General features: G+C 38.6%; 1 protein-coding gene across 1 annotated transcript in view; it reads right to left on the reverse strand.

Moving 5' to 3' along the window:
* Positions 1-11,333: 11,333 nt before the first annotated feature.
* Positions 11,334-17,407, reverse strand: part of LOC145977960 (uncharacterized) — a 29,043-nt gene continuing 22,969 nt past the window's right edge. Inside the window, exons 3-4 of the mRNA XM_083110303.1 lie at positions 16,924-17,067; positions 11,334-12,905 (exon numbers count right to left, since the gene is read on the reverse strand). Of these exons, the coding sequence (XP_082966429.1) occupies positions 11,785-12,905; positions 16,924-17,067 (1,265 nt within the window). The 3' untranslated portion in view covers positions 11,334-11,784. The remainder of the gene's footprint in view (positions 12,906-16,923; positions 17,068-17,407) is intronic.

Consider the following 17,407-nt stretch of genomic DNA (forward strand, 5'->3'; position numbering starts at 1 on the left):
ACCGGTTTAACGAAAGTCCGGATTAACTGAAATAACCTAAAAGAACAAATGAAAGTGCATTTAATCTCAGTTTATAGCAACAAAACACGTTTATTATGGTGTAGTTAAAGGTCATAGGCCTAAATACACTATACAGCACAGTACCATGTCTGCGGGAAACAGAATTTCATCAGTGGTTGACTGCCTTTTCTTTGGGGAGTTCTCTTGTTGACTTCTAGCCACATTTAAAACCTTGGGGGGCCTTTTGCCTGTCCGGATTAAGCGAATTTCGTCTTATCGGCGTCCGAATTAACGAGGTTTTACTGTAATAGTGTTTTCTATGATTTACAGGGTGTACGTTACAGTAATTAACTGCCATGGTGAACAAAATAACGAGAGAACATTCTCACAAGAGACTTTAGAATCATGTTGACTGTCGTGATCAGGGCTGTACAGGACTGCGAAAAGTCTGAAACAGATAATTGTTTCTGGAAAGGAAGTTACGCGAATCCAGTTTCTATTTAAATAGTGGACCCAGGTCTGAACTTATCAACAACTCTAAAGAATTTCCAATTGAATTGCGAGCTTATGATTTTTTAAATTATAATAATATTATTTAATAATATAATAATATTTAAGTGATGAGCATGATTTGACAATCAAGTACATCACTATAGGGTCAATCCATATGAAATCATACCAGCTGGTTGCTTGACCATTTTTAAAAAAGTTTATTTTTTGAGTGGTGTGAGCCTCATATATTGACAGTTCAGAACCACTCTTATTTTATTTTTACTATCACCGATTTGAAGATGGCGGGCATTTTTTTATCATGGCGCGCGTCATTTTCTCCATTCGTAAGCATCAGCGGCAACTTTTTTTTCTCAGCTCTGGTAAGTCCTACGACAATGAGACAAAATCTGTGATGTTAAGCACATTATAGGCTACAATTATATTTCTGTGTAATTTTCTAAATATTATTCCTTCATAATAAATTTTAAGGTTGAAATTGTGTATTTTAATCGCTCAAAATGACATTTTCGGACATTTTTTTAAGGGGGAAGGCAGTTTACTTGACACTTGAATTCTTTTGCGCAAGTACCTGTGTACCAATAGAGTAAGTCAAAATTATTTGAAGCTTGAGACTTTAATATTTGTTTTTCTACAGGGTCATAAACATGTACTTTTTGTTAAAAAAAAGTCCAAGTTCAGGGTTAAATATCTCTGGTGGGCAGTTGTTTAAAAATCTGAAATTTGTACACAATACAGTACTTCGGGATAAGTAACTTCAGTAAAAATTTTGAGTTTGAGATTTAATTGGTTTAGGAGAAACAAAACTCGTGAAAAATTCAACATTTTGCATTAAATATGGCATGCCTAATTTCATTTCTTATTAACATTTTGTGTTGAAATTCTGCAAACTGTAATTTGGAATGTCAATGAACAACATTACAATCCTGAAATGGATCTACAATAAAGTATATATACGAGGGCGTGCTGAAAAGTAACGCTTCCTATCAGGCACGTATCCAGGAATTCCTTTCGGGGGGGGCTCAACACCATTTTTTAAAGGGGTATAGTAAGAACCTCACAATTGTGTGTTTAAGACCAGAGGTGGCAATTGGGTTCCAAAACGGGGGGGGGGGGGTGCGGAAGGCGTTGCAAGGAAAGTTTTCTTTCTCTTGGTAGCCAAGGCTTAACATTAAGAGGTCATAATGTTCAGGCAAAAAAATTAAAAATGGGGAGCAACTATCCCTTAAATCGTTGCCACTGTAAGGCTATCATTTTAATCAGAACGTGAAATCGGAACATTTTTTACCACTCGACTCCTCTGTGCCGGAACCATCTCAGTATGTGGGTTTGTCCATTTCTTCTCATCAGGCATAAAATCATCTATGGTGTCTTTGAGTGTTTTTACGAAGGTGTTACACATGCACGGAATGAACAATCCACTCGACAACGCGAGATTCAAATTGTGGGCTGCGAACTGGACGCAGACAGCTCTCGAATATTTATCTCTGATTCGAGCCTGAACACCACTAACGTGTCTTGTCCTCCCATTTTTTCAGCTCTTATTAAAGCCGAAACCCAACAAATTGTTCAGATTCAGGCCTTAGCACTCACAAGTGTTCAAAAATGCCTCTCACAGCTTCCGGAGTCTTGTCATATATCGGCACGAAACAAAGGAAGTCTTCTCGAATACAGGTGGATCACGAAACAATTAATGCACAGTGAAAACCCTTCCGTTCCCAACACATCTAATGTTTCGTCTCCCAGTATGATGAAATGCTTACTCATTTATCTGTAGCGACGTGCCCAAGGGAGGTTTGGTGAGGTAATAACCCCATTTGACCCAGTATTCTTAAAAAAAAAAAAAATCCTTGTGACTTGGATTTTCAAGACTTAGGAAGGTTTCAGACCGAAGGAACACGCGATACATGTCGATCGGAATGGGCCAATCAACAGCAACGTTTCACACCGTAGCGACACAAAAGGCCGCACAAACCTAATCTTCAGGCGACACGGTGTGAAATCTCCCTTATTAGGCCACTGTCATTGTCACCTCGAAGTAGTAGCTCTTGTGGACCACAGAAAAAATTATCCTCAACCGGTGATAATGCTCCTCAGTTTTCTTCTCTCTCCTATATTTTCTATGCTTGTTCACTATACAGGCAACACCTTACAATTTGATATAAACGGGACATGTACTATGTAGACATTTTAACGAAAAATCGGTTGAAGTCAAGGATGGCTAGGTGGCTCAGTTGGTAGAGTCCTAATTTGGGTCCTGGCAGAGCCTGCAATTACCGCCTAAAATGTCTACATATGCAACATCATCTTGCTTTCTCTTCTCGACATTCATAAAATTTTCGGCTCTTTCTTTATAGTAGTTAAGTGTTTGAATGTGTTTCGAACCCAGTAGGCTTAAACAAATCTATTTCTTAATACCATGAAATTCTCGGACTGCATATACGAAATTTTGTTCTGGCAAAACTAAATCATCACTCAAAACTTCGACTTTCAGTTGATCTATGCAGCTTATTTCTGTTTTAATAAACCACTCCAATATCCGGTAATGCTGAAATATTCACTTTTGAGAGAGACCTTTGATCTCTTCGGCCCTCGAACCGTACTAGCGCTACACTGAGGCCCCGGAAGTTTCGCTGTCGTCAATGTCTTCATTTTCGTATCACTATATCTTATAAAGCAACCAGAGGACGCTGACTGATCACTAATCGACTGTGTGAATTGTCACACTTACCTCTGAAATCTCATTAACCGATTCTTTGTACAGATCAACCGAAAAATTGAATCCGCATATTTACATCATTATATTCTAGAACGTTCCTCAGATAAAACGATTCGTTAATATCGCCAGTAGTTGACTCCTTCTCTCATTCAATAACGTACCCTCTCCCGCCTTCCAGAGATTAGAAATTACAACGAATCGCCCTACGTGTGGCGCTACCTTTGTTGTGCAGCTTCCAAATGCTGACAAGTTTCTACATAGTGCTCAAGTGCGCTGCGACAACACCGAAAGCTCAAGAAAAGTGTACGTGCAATATTATCAACAACAGTTTTATAGAACATTCTCAGTCTTGCCTCGATAATTGTCTATCTCCTTAAATCATCGTCACATTATTCAAAAAGCCAAAAACCTTATTTTATCTAGTGTAAAATAAAAAAATCATGGGGGGGGGGGCTCGAGCCACCTCAACCCCAGCTTGGATACGTGCTATTAACAATGACAGGGTTATAGAACATTCTCCATCTTGTCTCGATAATTATTTCTCCCAAATTATAATCACATTTTTCAAGAAGCCAAAATCCTAATTTTATCTAGTGTAAACAGAAAAAATTCCTGAAGGGGGCTCGAGCCACCTGATTCCCACCTTGGATACGTGCTATTGATAATAATAGGGTTATAGAACACTCTCCGTTTTGTCTGGATAATTATTTCTCTCAGATTTATAAATTTATTATCTTCACATTATTCAAGACGCCAACAATCTAATTTTATCTAGTGTAAATTGAAAAATTTCCTGAGGGAGGGGGTGGGGGCTCGAGCCATTAACAATAACAGGGGTAAAAAACATGCTCCGTCTTGCCTCGATAATTATTTCTCTTCTTACAGTATTTTCACATTATTTAAGAAGCCAAAAACCTAATTTTATCTAACGTAAACTGAAAAATTTCCTGGGGTAAGGGGCGAGCCCCCTGTGCCCCATCTTGGATACGTGCTATTATCAATAACAGGGTTACGTAACATTCTCCGTCTTGTCTCGATAATTATTTCTCTCCTTAAATTATTGTCACATTATTTTATTTCACACCACAAGAAATCAAAAACCTCATTTTATCTAGTGTAAACCTAAAACTTTCGGGGGGGGGCTCGAGCCCCCTAAGCCCCCCCTCTGGATACGTGCCTGCTTCCTATGTTTTTATTTTCTTTGTTACCTTGTAAACGCATTTTGGATTTTTAGCAACCATACATTGCACTTATAAGACTTTCCCGCTTCTCAATTGAAGGTTTCAAACTTCTATCGCCAGGGGGCGCTGAACTATTGCGAGGAAAATGGCAGCATGTAACCATGCAATGTCGGTGAAGTACCTGAAGTAGCGTGCTGTGATAAGAGTTTCTAAACTCAGAAAATGTGCTATAAATTGACATTCATCTGAGACTGAGGGCACTTTATGGGGATGAATGTGTAGACATCAGTACTGTGCAATCGTGGGCTGTTCATGCTCGTAAAGATAACCCCAGCTGAAGAAATCTCAGCTATGTGAGAGAATGGAATGAAAGGCCGCGAAATGCAACTGATGGAGGTTATCGGAATCGTGTTCAGCTGGGGTTATCTTTACGAGCATGAACAGCCCACGATTGCACAGTACTGATGTCTACACATTCATCCCCATAAAGTGCCCTCAGTCTCAGATGAATGTCAATTTATAGCACATTTTCTGAGTTTAGAAACTCTTATCACAGCACGCTACTTCAGGTACTTCACCGACATTGCATGGTTACATGCTGCCATTTTCCTCGCAATAGTTCAGCGCCCCCTGGCGATAGAAGTTTGAAACCTTCAATTGAGAAGCGGGAAAGTCTTATAAGTGCAATGTATGGTTGCTAAAAATCCAAAATGCGTTTACAAGGTAACAAAGAAAATAAAAACATAGGAAGCGTTACTTTTCAGCACGCCCTCGTATATATACTTTATTGTAGATCCATTTCAGGATTGTAATGTTGTTCATTGACATTCCAAATTACAGTTTGCAGAATTTCAACACAAAATGTTAATAAGAAATTAAATTAGGCATGCCATATTTAATGCAAAATGTTGAATTTTTCACGAGTTTTGTTTCTCCTAAACCAATTAAATCTCAAACTCAAAATTTTTACTGAAGTTACTTGTCCCGAAGTACTGTATTGTGTACAAATTTCAGATTTTTAAACAACTGCCCACCAGAGATATTTAACCCTGAACTTGGACTTTTTTTTAACAAAAAGTACATGTTTATGACCCTGTAGAAAAACAAATATTAAAGTCTCAAGCTTCAAATAATTTTGGCGTACTCTATTGGTACACAGGTACTTGCGCAAAAGAATTCAAGTGTCAAGTAAACTGCCTTCCCCCTTAAAAAAATGTCCGAAAATGTCATTTTGAGCGATTAAAATACACAATTTCAACCTTAAAATTTATTATGAAGGAATAATATTTAGAAAATTACACAGAAATATAATTGTAGCCTATAATGTGCTTAACATCACAGATTTTGTCTCATTGTCGTAGGACTTACCAGAGCTGAGAAAAAAAAGTTGCCGCTGATGCTTACGAATGGAGAAAATGACGCGCGCCATGATAAAAAAATGCCCGCCATCTTCAAATCGGTGATAGTAAAAATAAAATAAGAGTGGTTCTGAACTGTCAATATATGAGGCTCACACCACTCAAAAAATAAACTTTTTAAAAAATGGTCAAGCAACCAGCTGGTATGATTTCATATGGATTGACCCTATATGTATATTTGGTCATACAAAATTACAAAATTGAATACATAATTACATAATAATACAGTGGATCCTACAATCTTATACATCATAAATTCAAATTGTAGGTTTCCTGAAATTCAGCTATTAAATCTCTGACCTTTTTGCCTTTTTGAGACATGTTAGAATTGAGATATTCCTCTGGGAATGTCTGGGAATTTTATAAGATATATTATTCAAAAATAATTCACTATCTATTTGGAAAGTTGATATCTTCTGTATAAGACTGATAATAAAAACTGCCTCCCCTGAGAAAAAAAAATCCTGTGGGCGGTCTTCGTTCGATCATTGTTCGAGTTACGTTTTACACAGTCAATAGGTTGGATCCCAATTTATACCACACGCTGATTTAGGCTGAATTAGCGTCGTAGCGAGGAGTGCATATTGCAGTGAGGCAAATACACCATTTAACAAATACAGCAACTTAGCAATCATGACTCCCTACAGACACAGAAATTTTAACTTAACTAACTAACTAACTATGACTCCCTACATGAAAGTATTTCGTTTAAAGTGGAATTTGAAACATTGAAAAGTTTGCAACTCTGAGTCCCTTCCACCCAGCCTCCAGCACGATATATGTAACTTGATGCCGAAGGGACCAAATCTACTTATGGCAATTATTCAGAATGTTGGAAGTTTTAGATGAAGCATAGCAGCAGAGGTGTCTCGTGAACGCATGCGTCAATTGTGGGAAAAAGGACAGCTTGCTCTGCGACGACATTAATGAGCATTTCTACATTCTTATTTCTTCATGTAGGAGAAGTATTTATTTTACACGAAAGCGCTTAACTAAGCTTATATTACATTTCTAGGATCAGAAGTGAAAGAAAGTAATAATTATTTTCCCACAATTGACGCATGCGTTACTTCAGATCCAAGAAATGTAATATAAGCTTAGTTCAGCGGTCTCGTGCAAAATAAATACTTCTATATGAAGAAATTAGAATGTAGAAATGTTCATGAATGTCGTCGCAGAGCAAGCTGTTCTTTTTTCCCATAATTGACCCATGCGTTCACGAGACGCCACTGCATAGCAGCATAAGACATTAAGACCATTCAACTGTTATTATGACGTCATCAGACATATGTTAATCCCAAATAAACAATCTTGTATTTACACACTTAAAAAAATGTTTAAATGTTAGGCGCATGTGCGTAACATACACTATTGTAGAGTATCTGTTTTACACTCGCATCTGTTTTGCCCCTCCCTCTCATTCTTACGGGGACAAACAGTTTCACGCTCGGCTCCCCGAACTGGAAAAGTTAAACAAAAGTTTCGTTTAGCAAGTGTCCGCTGGAGCATGTCGCCGGAACTCATTTCCATTTCAAGCGCTTCACTTTCGGTAGCGTGGAAACCGAGCTTCCAGCGCGACGGGGCGTGGTTGTTCTGGAAAACGTGACATTTGTTGTCGAGCCCCCCCCCCCCAACCCCTCTCTAAATAACACACCATCAGAGCGGTGTCAGAGCAGCTTGAACCGAGCGCAAGTTTTCACACCACGACTTGTTTGGCAGTTCATACAACTGCGCCAAAGGCAAACACAAAGTATGTAGTCCAAAGTGCAATAGTCAACAAGGGATACCTTTGAAAATTGCTTACGTCTTCCGAATCCACAGTAACGTTCTAAATCAATTATTTTTGTGTCATAAATACGTATGCGTAAAATGGGGGATGTGTGTTTTATATGTGGGGCATTCCATTGTCATGGGTGGGACAAGCGGACTACATTTTTTATATGAAAGGAACTATTTTACTGATAGTTAAGCAACATTTTCCTTACAGTTTCTGTGCAATTAGATATGAAACTTAACACTGTTGATTAAACATAATTACCAATTAATTTTGTGTCACGGGTGGGACAGTGTCCTAATTGCGAACAGTGCCTAAATCATCCTAATTGCGAACATACAAAAGTGAGGAAATACTTCCATGTCCTAATTGCGAACACATGAAACTGAAAAACCTTTTTTCAAAAACTAATAAGGGTAGTGACTCAGAGAGACAGCTGGTTTGACTAGCAACAATAGCTAGTGACTAGTGACATATCACGATGGATGATTTTTTTTTCGAAAAAGTAGCCAAGAGCACTAAGATGGTATACATACATTTTAAGTACAGCGTCATATGTTTTGAAATTTGAATTTGAAATTAATAATTATATTATTATATGACGAAGCTCTTTTCAATTAAGAATTGTGCAGTATGTAGTCGTTATATAAAATAGGCCACACTTTTATTATTTAATTATTTATACTATGCAACGACTTTAATCATGTCGAATTATCTATGTTCCAACAAGGCTCTGACCAGTCTCAAAGTCCCTGAAAAAATCGTTAAAAAGACGCAGGAAGTGGAAGAGAAAGTTGTAGGTCCAAAGGCGGAAATTGTGTTCGCAATTAGGACACTGGCCTTCGAGGTTAATCCTGTTTAGGCAGGAAGTGTTCGCAATGAGGACTGTTCGCAACTAGGACTGTTCGCAATTAGGACGACACCGACGAAACACTGCATCTATACTTAATAACAAAATTATTTTAATTTCTGTGAATTGTCAAATGATGAAAAATGAATTACTTATGACAAAGAGAGAAGGTAATTGACATTGAATATTCTAGTGTAGTTGAAAGGGAAATCAATGTAACGGTTAAAGAGAAATTAATTGTTTTTTTTTGTGTGAAGGGTGGGACACAATACAAAACTGAACTATATCAAAAAGTTAAATTGAACGAATGATATGTAAAAACCTTCTACATTCTAACTTAATCTTAATATATAAAAATGTATGTATGTGTGTGTGTGTGTGTGTGTGTGTGTGTGTGTGTATGTATGTTTGTTCCAGCATAACTCTCGTGCGCCTGGAACGATTTTAACCAAACTTGGAACACACATCACTTGCAATCTGGAAGGAAATACTATGGCGGTGAGACACCCCTGGCACCCCTGGGCTGGGGAGGGAGGGAGTGACATGTAAAAATAATCGAAAACGTCCGATATTAGTGTGGAATCCATAGTTTTCGGGGTCGATAAGATGAATAGTGACACTCCCAATGCCGTTACACTCCAAGTTCATCACCTATCGGTTTGGGGGGTGAGGGGGTGAAAATTAAAATGTCAAAAAAGACCAAGATTAGTGTCGAATCCATAGTTTTTGGAGTTGCAAAGCTACTTGGCGACATTCACGATGACCAAACTTGGTACACATATGACTTACAATGCGGAAAGAAATACTGTGGGGGTAAGACACCCCTGGCACCCCTAGGTATGATTTGGGAAGGGGGTGACATGTACAAATAATCGAAAACGGCCGATATTAGTGTGGAATCCATAGTTTTCTTGGTCGCTAAGATGAATAGGGACACTCCCAATGCCGTTCAACTCAGACATTGTGGCACACCTAGATGTGAGGGTGGAAAGGGGGGTGACATGTAAAACGACCGATATTAGTGTGGAATCCATAGTTTTCTGGGTCGCTAAGATGAATAGTGACACTTCCAATACCATTCAACTCCAAGACACCCATGACACCCTTAGAGGTGGGGTGGGAGGGGGCGACATGTAAAAATAAACGAAAACAACCGATATTATTGTGGAATCCATAGTTTTCTTGGTCGCTAAGATGAATAGGGACACTCCCAATGCCGTTCAACTCAGACATTGTGGCACGCCTAGATGTGAGGGTGGAAAGGGGGGTGACATGTAAAATGACCGATATTAGTGTGCAATCAATAGTTTTCGGGGTCGCTGAGATGAATAGTGACACTCGCAATGCCGTTCAATTGATTTATTCTTGCTCCTGGATGTGGAACTGAAAATGTTGTTCATAAATTGTTGTTAATTTATATTATAGTGAAATTGTAAAATATAATAGTTCGGTACTTTAAAATGAATCCATTAAACAGCCGGGCAACGTCGGGTAATGAGCTAGTTATGTATAATACTTGAATTTTGATCCAAAGTACACATTTAGCCTATATTGTTCACTCACAAGATAGGAAAAGATAACAGCATTGCATTTAATTTTTAAAAATTGAGGTTCAGGGCACTTTCTCATGTGTACTTACAAACAAACAAACACACACAGAGCTTCAATGATGGCAGGCCTGGGATGGTCTCTCAGTTTAATAGTGGTTCACCAATCTGTCTACGCTTGTAAGTTTAAAATAGTGTTGAAAATGTAGGTATATAATTGGGGATAGAATTAGCCAGAACTTGCAACACCAATATGCTTGTGGCTTGTGTAAGATCAATACTTGTCACATCTCTTTGTTGCCTCAAGAACTTTTAATCGACATAAGCAAAAGATAAGGACAAAGAGACCCAGGGCTATTTGATAAAGCTTTTATAACTTTTAATTGGCGATGATATAACAAAAGAACCACCTTGTTTTTCAAAGGCATAATATTGTAATTACTGTGCAAGAATTAACAATGTGTCATTGTTATAAACAATGCAGTTTTAACAATATCCACGGGCAAGAGAAGACAATTTCAAAGGTTACCCAGCTTATTCAGCTACATGTAAAATGCTAAAGGGTAGTTATGTTGAACAGGAACACAATACCTCCCTAATTCAAACATTTCTTGTTTTATGCTTGTTAGAAAATTGGGAATTTCAAGAACTAACGTCACTCTTCAGTCTGGAGATTTTGAGAGCTAACATCGTTCTTAAATATGTGGTTTGCGGATTTCGGGTACTAACGTTACTCTTAAGTTTGGAGATTTGGAGAGCTAATATAATTTTATATTTAGTCTGGTGATTCAAAAGATAATATCACACTTATATATTCAGTCTAAAGATGTGCAGATTCCAGTCTAGACATTTCCAGAGCTATTGTCACTCTTATCTTCAGGAGTGAGGCTTTTGGAAGTAGGCTGACTATGCATCACTATTGCTCTCGGGGACTGGTATTATAGAGATGTAACGTCATATCTAATCCATAGACTTAGGCTTTGGAGCTAACATCATTGTCATATTCAAAAATAGTTTAACAATATGTCAACATCCAGTGGCAGTTAAAGGACAAACTATATAGTTGAGAACTACATTGTACTACATTTCTTAAGTCAAATGTGCATTATAAATACACTGATGAAAAAAATATCGAACATTTTATCCATGTTATTCACACCGTATTGTTCGTAGTAAAAGCATTTGTCACTAGATGGAAGAGCTTCCGTTTAACATTTTACATAAAATCACATGAATCTACAAGTACATTTGTTTCATCTTGATGAGTCAATTATTGCCATATTTGATCAGTATTTTATTTAGTGTAGTCTAGTTATAAATCATTGTGATCATGTAATAATTATTAAAACAACAAACAGTTTCTCATTAATAAATATCTTTATTTCATTTTTAAAAAATAAACGTGGATTTTGTATTGCTATTATCCATAACTCATTGTGGGTTTTGTCCTATTTTTTTTAAAAAAAAATGATGAATGAAGTTTTCATTGCAATTAAAAATGTTACAATGTTTCACTTGCTTATCTCCACAGGAAGGACCTTTAGACAAATATACAGCATATGCAATATATGCTTCACAATAGAGTACTTGTTAATTGCAAAACTGCTCAAGTAATTTTGTTTTATTAATAAAATCTATAAAATGAATAAATACTAGTAACATGACGCATAATAGAAGTAATAACAAAATACTTTATGCACATTATTGCGAATTTCTTAAACATATTCGTACAAATGTAAAATATTTATAATTACAATTCATTATTTGCTAATTGTTAAACATGCTTCAGTACAGAACGATAAATTCATCTTCCTTCACTTCACTCTTATTTTCTTCCTCTACGTGGTCATCTCCCTTTGATTTACTCGATACATCTGAATGATGATGAGTTTTTAAAGATTTTTCCTCTGAACTATTGTGTTCATCCTTGTCTGAAGTATGGTTTGAAATGTCCACTTCTATGCTGTGGTGGGATTTATTTATTTCTTCGTCTACTTCAAAGTTCAGCGTTCCACCTTCGTTCAGAATGTGGAATGTATTTTCTGATCCCAGATTAATCCTTGGCTGTTCCTCAGATTCGCCATCTTGAAATCCATCTTCCACTGCGAGCTGTTCTAAATTAACTTCCGGTTCAAGGCTTGTTGGTAGGTTGTACTCGGAATCAAGCGGCTTGTGGTGAACTGTTGACAAGTCAACGTTCTCCACCAATTCTTCTAGAATGTCTTCGACAAAGTAAGGTTTCAAATCTTCCAAAGAGTGTTTTGTGTGTACATTGCCTGAGGAGTGTTCCGGGACGACAGTGTCGCCATCCTCGGCATTTATCGCAAAGTGGATCCTCGGTACGTGTGCATGGATCAAAGCAGTGTGTCCAGGAACGACAGTGTCGCCATCCTCGGCGTTAATCGTAATGTGCGTCCTCGGTACGTGTGTAGGAATCGAAACGGTGTGTTCCGGGTGTGCATGAACGTGCCGGCCTAAAAACGCATTGTGTTGTGGAGCGTAAGGGTGGTGAACCGTTCGTTCTTCGTCCATTACTGGCTGTGAATATTTCGGTTTCTCCTCAACTATTAGAACCGGCGATGGACCGCTGTGCGCATGATTAAACGCCTCAATGAGTTCTTGAGGTGGAGGCTCGTGGAATTCCTCTCTTTGCCGTCTCTCTATGTCCCTAAACATGTCCTCGTGCCCTACGCAGTGAGCGATGCTGTGGTGTGGATGCCTGTGGTGGTCATTCGCAGAGACAATGATCGCAATGCCCTCTGGTGGCAGTACTTGAAACTCGTGTCGCAGCGCGGGCAGCTTCTCGTCGATGACATCGTGAGGGGTTGGCTTGCGAGTCTTAAGATGGTCAATGGACTGATCTTCCTTCAGGGCAGGACATTTGATTAGTACTTTCTTCTCGTGTTCTGAAAGTACGAACGGAAAACCTGTAACCAAATATTGCAAGTGCACAACAATAAGTAATAATATAACTATCTTTTTTTAAAAAAGAAAAGGAAGATAGAATTGCATCCGGATACCGTGGGTTCAATCCAAGCGACCAGCTCTCCTGGGTGAGATTTTACATGGTTTTCTTCGGTTACTGCAGGAAAATAACGAAGGACACGTTTGCTATTTTGAGTTTCCATGCACATGTCCGTATGCTTTTGCCCTGACGATACATACATAAGCGGTTGTTAAAAAGTCAACAACAATATCGACTTAAAATTGTTAATTTAGGTATTATTGTAAATTCGCAAACAAATGCCCAGGCCAACTCACGTCTTCAAAATAATTAAGTCCCGGATTGAGTAAACTTTTTTAAATTTGAATTTAAAATTTTGGGTGCGTCAGCACTTAGGCTATTTTGCACCCTTCACTTTATACGGGGTTCAGCCCCTTACCAGAACTAAAATATCATAACTGTAATATCGTGTCGTAACTAAAATATTAAAATATCCTGGCTGGTTAAAAGCTGAGGCTGTACAGTGGCACTCAGCACACATAAGGACAAAACACTGGTCAAAGGGCCAGTCGCTAGAGCCTCGTTCGTCTGCAAAAAGCAGTCCAGGGTGTACTACGTGGAAGTGAGGTTGACACTAAACTTATGAGAGTTATGAAACATAAATAGGAATTATATGCGTGACAAGGAGGCCGGCAAATCGGAGAGGAGATTTATTCGTTCGTTTTCCAAGAACGTCAAGCGAATACTGGTATAGTACCTTTAAGGAAGTTCACACGTGATCTTCTGCTATGATCTAAGTGCATTCTTGTATCAAGAGGGAACAAAATATACAATGAAATACAGTTTGATTTTCGTTACTTAGCTTTGCTTTTCTGCCACTTTTGGCTAATCGCGATGATCAGGATGAGTAATAATTAGTGCCCGGGACTTTATGTTCTATAAAACTGTAAAATATGTAGGTAATTATGTCATAAAAATGGAAAAATATGTCATAAGAATTGAAAAATATGTCACAAAAATGCAGAAATATTCTCAGTAAAACCAAAAATATGTACGACAGTACTTTCGAATTTCTCATTACATGGGAAGTCAGTATCTTCCAGGGAAAATTGATTAGGGTGGGGATGGGGTATTAATTGAAGTAAGAATTCCTTTAACTGAATAATGTAGTAGGAAAATACTGAAAATATTGTGAGGTTCAGTGGAATTATCCTAAGTTTTACTTACCATTATGTCAGATTTACACCTCTGTGGAAATTGTGTGGTGGATCTGTCTTGCAGCTACTTGGGCAAATGCTTGTTTTCTCGCTTGCTCAAGAGATAGACGTGGCTCAAATGACAAGTGAGCTTGAAACTTCCGTACTTGATTGCCGATAGAGCAGGGACTGTAATGTACCGAATGTTCTTTTTACTTTTGACTGATGGTTGTGAGAAGAGAAAAAAAAGTAAAGAAATTAGAACTATTGAAAGTTGTTTACGGTGATTCTCATGCCTGCACAACAATGAGGGAGAACATTTTCATCAATAATGTTTGCACGGATATCAATTGTTGGCAGGATGAAGAAAAGGTATTATGAAATTGATGAAAACACACTCAGAAAGGACAGCCAGGCCAGGATTCGAACCCGGGACCGCAAGCGTTGCAGCGCGCTGTGATAATCAATCCGCCACGGAGGTTGACAATAAAGCTACATATTGACAGATAACAATAATAAGAGGAAACAAGAACAATAAAGTATGTGTTTGTGTGTGTATATTAGTCAGAGAGAGAGTGAATGGGTGTTCACGAAGCATTGGAACTTAGTATGGCACAGAATTTGTATGGGCTAATATCTTATGCAATTAATATTATAAATAAATAGAAAATTGTGTGCAATTTATAAACGTATAAGTTTTTCACACACACACATATTCACTTATTGATCCTCCTAAACACACAGTAGATAAGTCTCTAAGAAAGGAACAGAAATATAGGAAATAGACACTAATCAGTTTGAGACAGAGAGTCGAACAGTGGGAAAGAAAGAGTTAAACGGATCGAAAGAGGAAGCGAGGAAAAGTAAAAATCATAACGGGAGAGAAAAGGAATCAAGCAAGAAAAAATATTATAGAAAGAACATGAAAGAAAAAACAGAAAGTAGGAAACGGGGTCCCTTATTCCAGGCAGGGCAGAGGCAAATGCTCCTTGACCCCTCCACGTGGGTGTCCATGTAAGTCACATACTAATACACACATTATGATTGCTCTCGACCATATTGGAGGTAATATGATCAGCACCAAGCTCCAGTCGTCTTTGCCCTCTAAGGTTGTCTCAGGTGAGCCCCTGAACTTTAACATGGTCTGAAAAATTCCCCACATGAGATGACCCATTCCGGGAAAAGAACCTGTGTCGTTTGCCTGCCAGCCAAACGTCCTATCGACTGGACCGCTGTGATTCTCTTTACTTCTAAAGAAAACAGTTAAATTCCAAAGTACGTTTTGTCTGCTTTATGCTCATATAGGTTAACCTGGATTCGAAATACAGTTTAAAGTGGAATCCGAATCACCGTGCTCTGTACCTTTCCCCGGAGATCAAACCCGGGACCCCTTTATTACTAGACGACTACGTTGAACAAAGAAATCAAGAAAATGATAATTAAAATTTTTGTCATAATAATAATATCGTGCATTTATCTTTCCTCAGAAAGAAGGTTTCCTTTAAAATATATGCTCTTCCTGTTTTGTTTACACCCCCCCCCCCCCACCGTCCAACAAGCAAGAGTTTTTGACTGAGTAAGTCAACGTTATGCACATATATGCTAATCGGAACTATACATAAGGTTTTAAGTGGAATCGAACCCGTAACACCTTGCTTACAAGGAGACGACGTTATCTCGAGCAAGAGGAAATCAGTTTAACCAGTAGCGTGCATACAAGGTAAGCTACCGAAGCATTGCTTCGGAGTACAATATGCAATAAAGTAACAATATATTATCATAATCACACGATTATTCAATAATATCTAGATAAAACCGTCCCATTTCTTCGCTACAAATAGAACAAATACCAGTCCCTGCAGGGCTGCACTGAGGTTGAGCCGAAGCAATCTTTCTCTCGCATCGGTTAAGCAGTGGCTGACAGTTGCGCACGCACCTCAAGGTCACGGGCCGTGTGCGTGTATTTCTTCTGCAACCGAAGCTAGCATCGGACAGGGAGTTCGAGAGAGTATCGGAGTGTTTCAACTCGTATTGTTTTCGGTTTTCCTCAGTTTACGGGTTTGGATTGCCGAATGTATATGCAAATATGTGAAGGTACCAGTTAGTATCTAGTAATATAGAACAATGTGTATTATAAAAGTGTTTTTGTCCAAGCGGTTTTCTGCCTGTTCTTTCTCAGAAAGAAATGAGATAATTAAAAATGACGGCCAACACCAGAACTACCGGACTTGGTTCAAAAGACCAGTAAATTCACTAGACTTTTTCAGTGTAGTATACCAAATGTGACTGGTTAGCCGATAGCGCTGAGCTGTTTTGCTGGTATTGTCTGTTGTTTGGAAAGGATAGAAATACTTGTTGGACCAAAATTGGGTACATGCATTTGGGAAATTTAGAGACGTCAATAGCCGAGCACGCACTGTCTGTTAGCCATCTACGACCGTCTGTAGATATAGCTGCTTTTGGGGAAAACAGAATAGAAACTGCGCTTGATGACCAGCTTAAAAATGAAATTAACTATTACCAACTGTGATTTTTATCAAGGCAAGCTTGTCCCTTGATGTGCTATTGTTTACTTAAAAATTATATATTCAGTGCTTGGGCTATCTAAATGGTCACCGCACGCCACTGAGTTTAACAGTAAGAACAAGTCACTAAGGATGTAGACATACGCAGACACATGGTAGAGTTTGTGGCAGTTGCACAAAATGGTGACGAGCAGTGAACAGTTTTCACAGTTGAAGAGTACTTAAGAAGTACACTGGCTCAACATCTACTGGTACTTACTTTTACGCTTGACACATCTGGTAGACAGCCTGTTCTTCTTCTCCACCGCCCCCACGAGACCATCTCGAAAGGACTTTGCTGCCGCGAAGAGGTGAGGGAAAATTGAGCGAAAGCTGTCGGCAACCATTCGCAAGCAAGGGGAAACTAGAAAAAAAATACATTATTAGAATGCATAAATCTTTGCAGACTTTCCGTGAAGGCTTATTTGTTGTAACTGGCATTGCGTTTCATCCTGTCCATTGATGCTGACAAGGAGACAGGAGCATTGTATCGAAACATCGAATAATTTACATGTTCAGTCGTTGCCAATGCGGTTTGATTGTTATAGTGGGACCACAATCAAAAGAACCTGCGCAGAACCGTGCGTCGTGTGCATTGTACTCGCGCGTGGAGGGGAGGGATTGAGTGAAGCACGCTTTACCGTGGACCGAGCTGAACGGATGGAGGGGAAGATTTGCGAAGGCCTGGTCGAAGGTTCTCTTGT

The sequence above is a fragment of the Lepisma saccharinum genome, chromosome 24 (genome assembly GCF_977018435.1).
Source record: "Lepisma saccharinum chromosome 24, izLepSacc3.1, whole genome shotgun sequence".
NCBI classification, from domain to species: Eukaryota; Metazoa; Arthropoda; class Insecta; order Zygentoma; family Lepismatidae; genus Lepisma; species Lepisma saccharinum.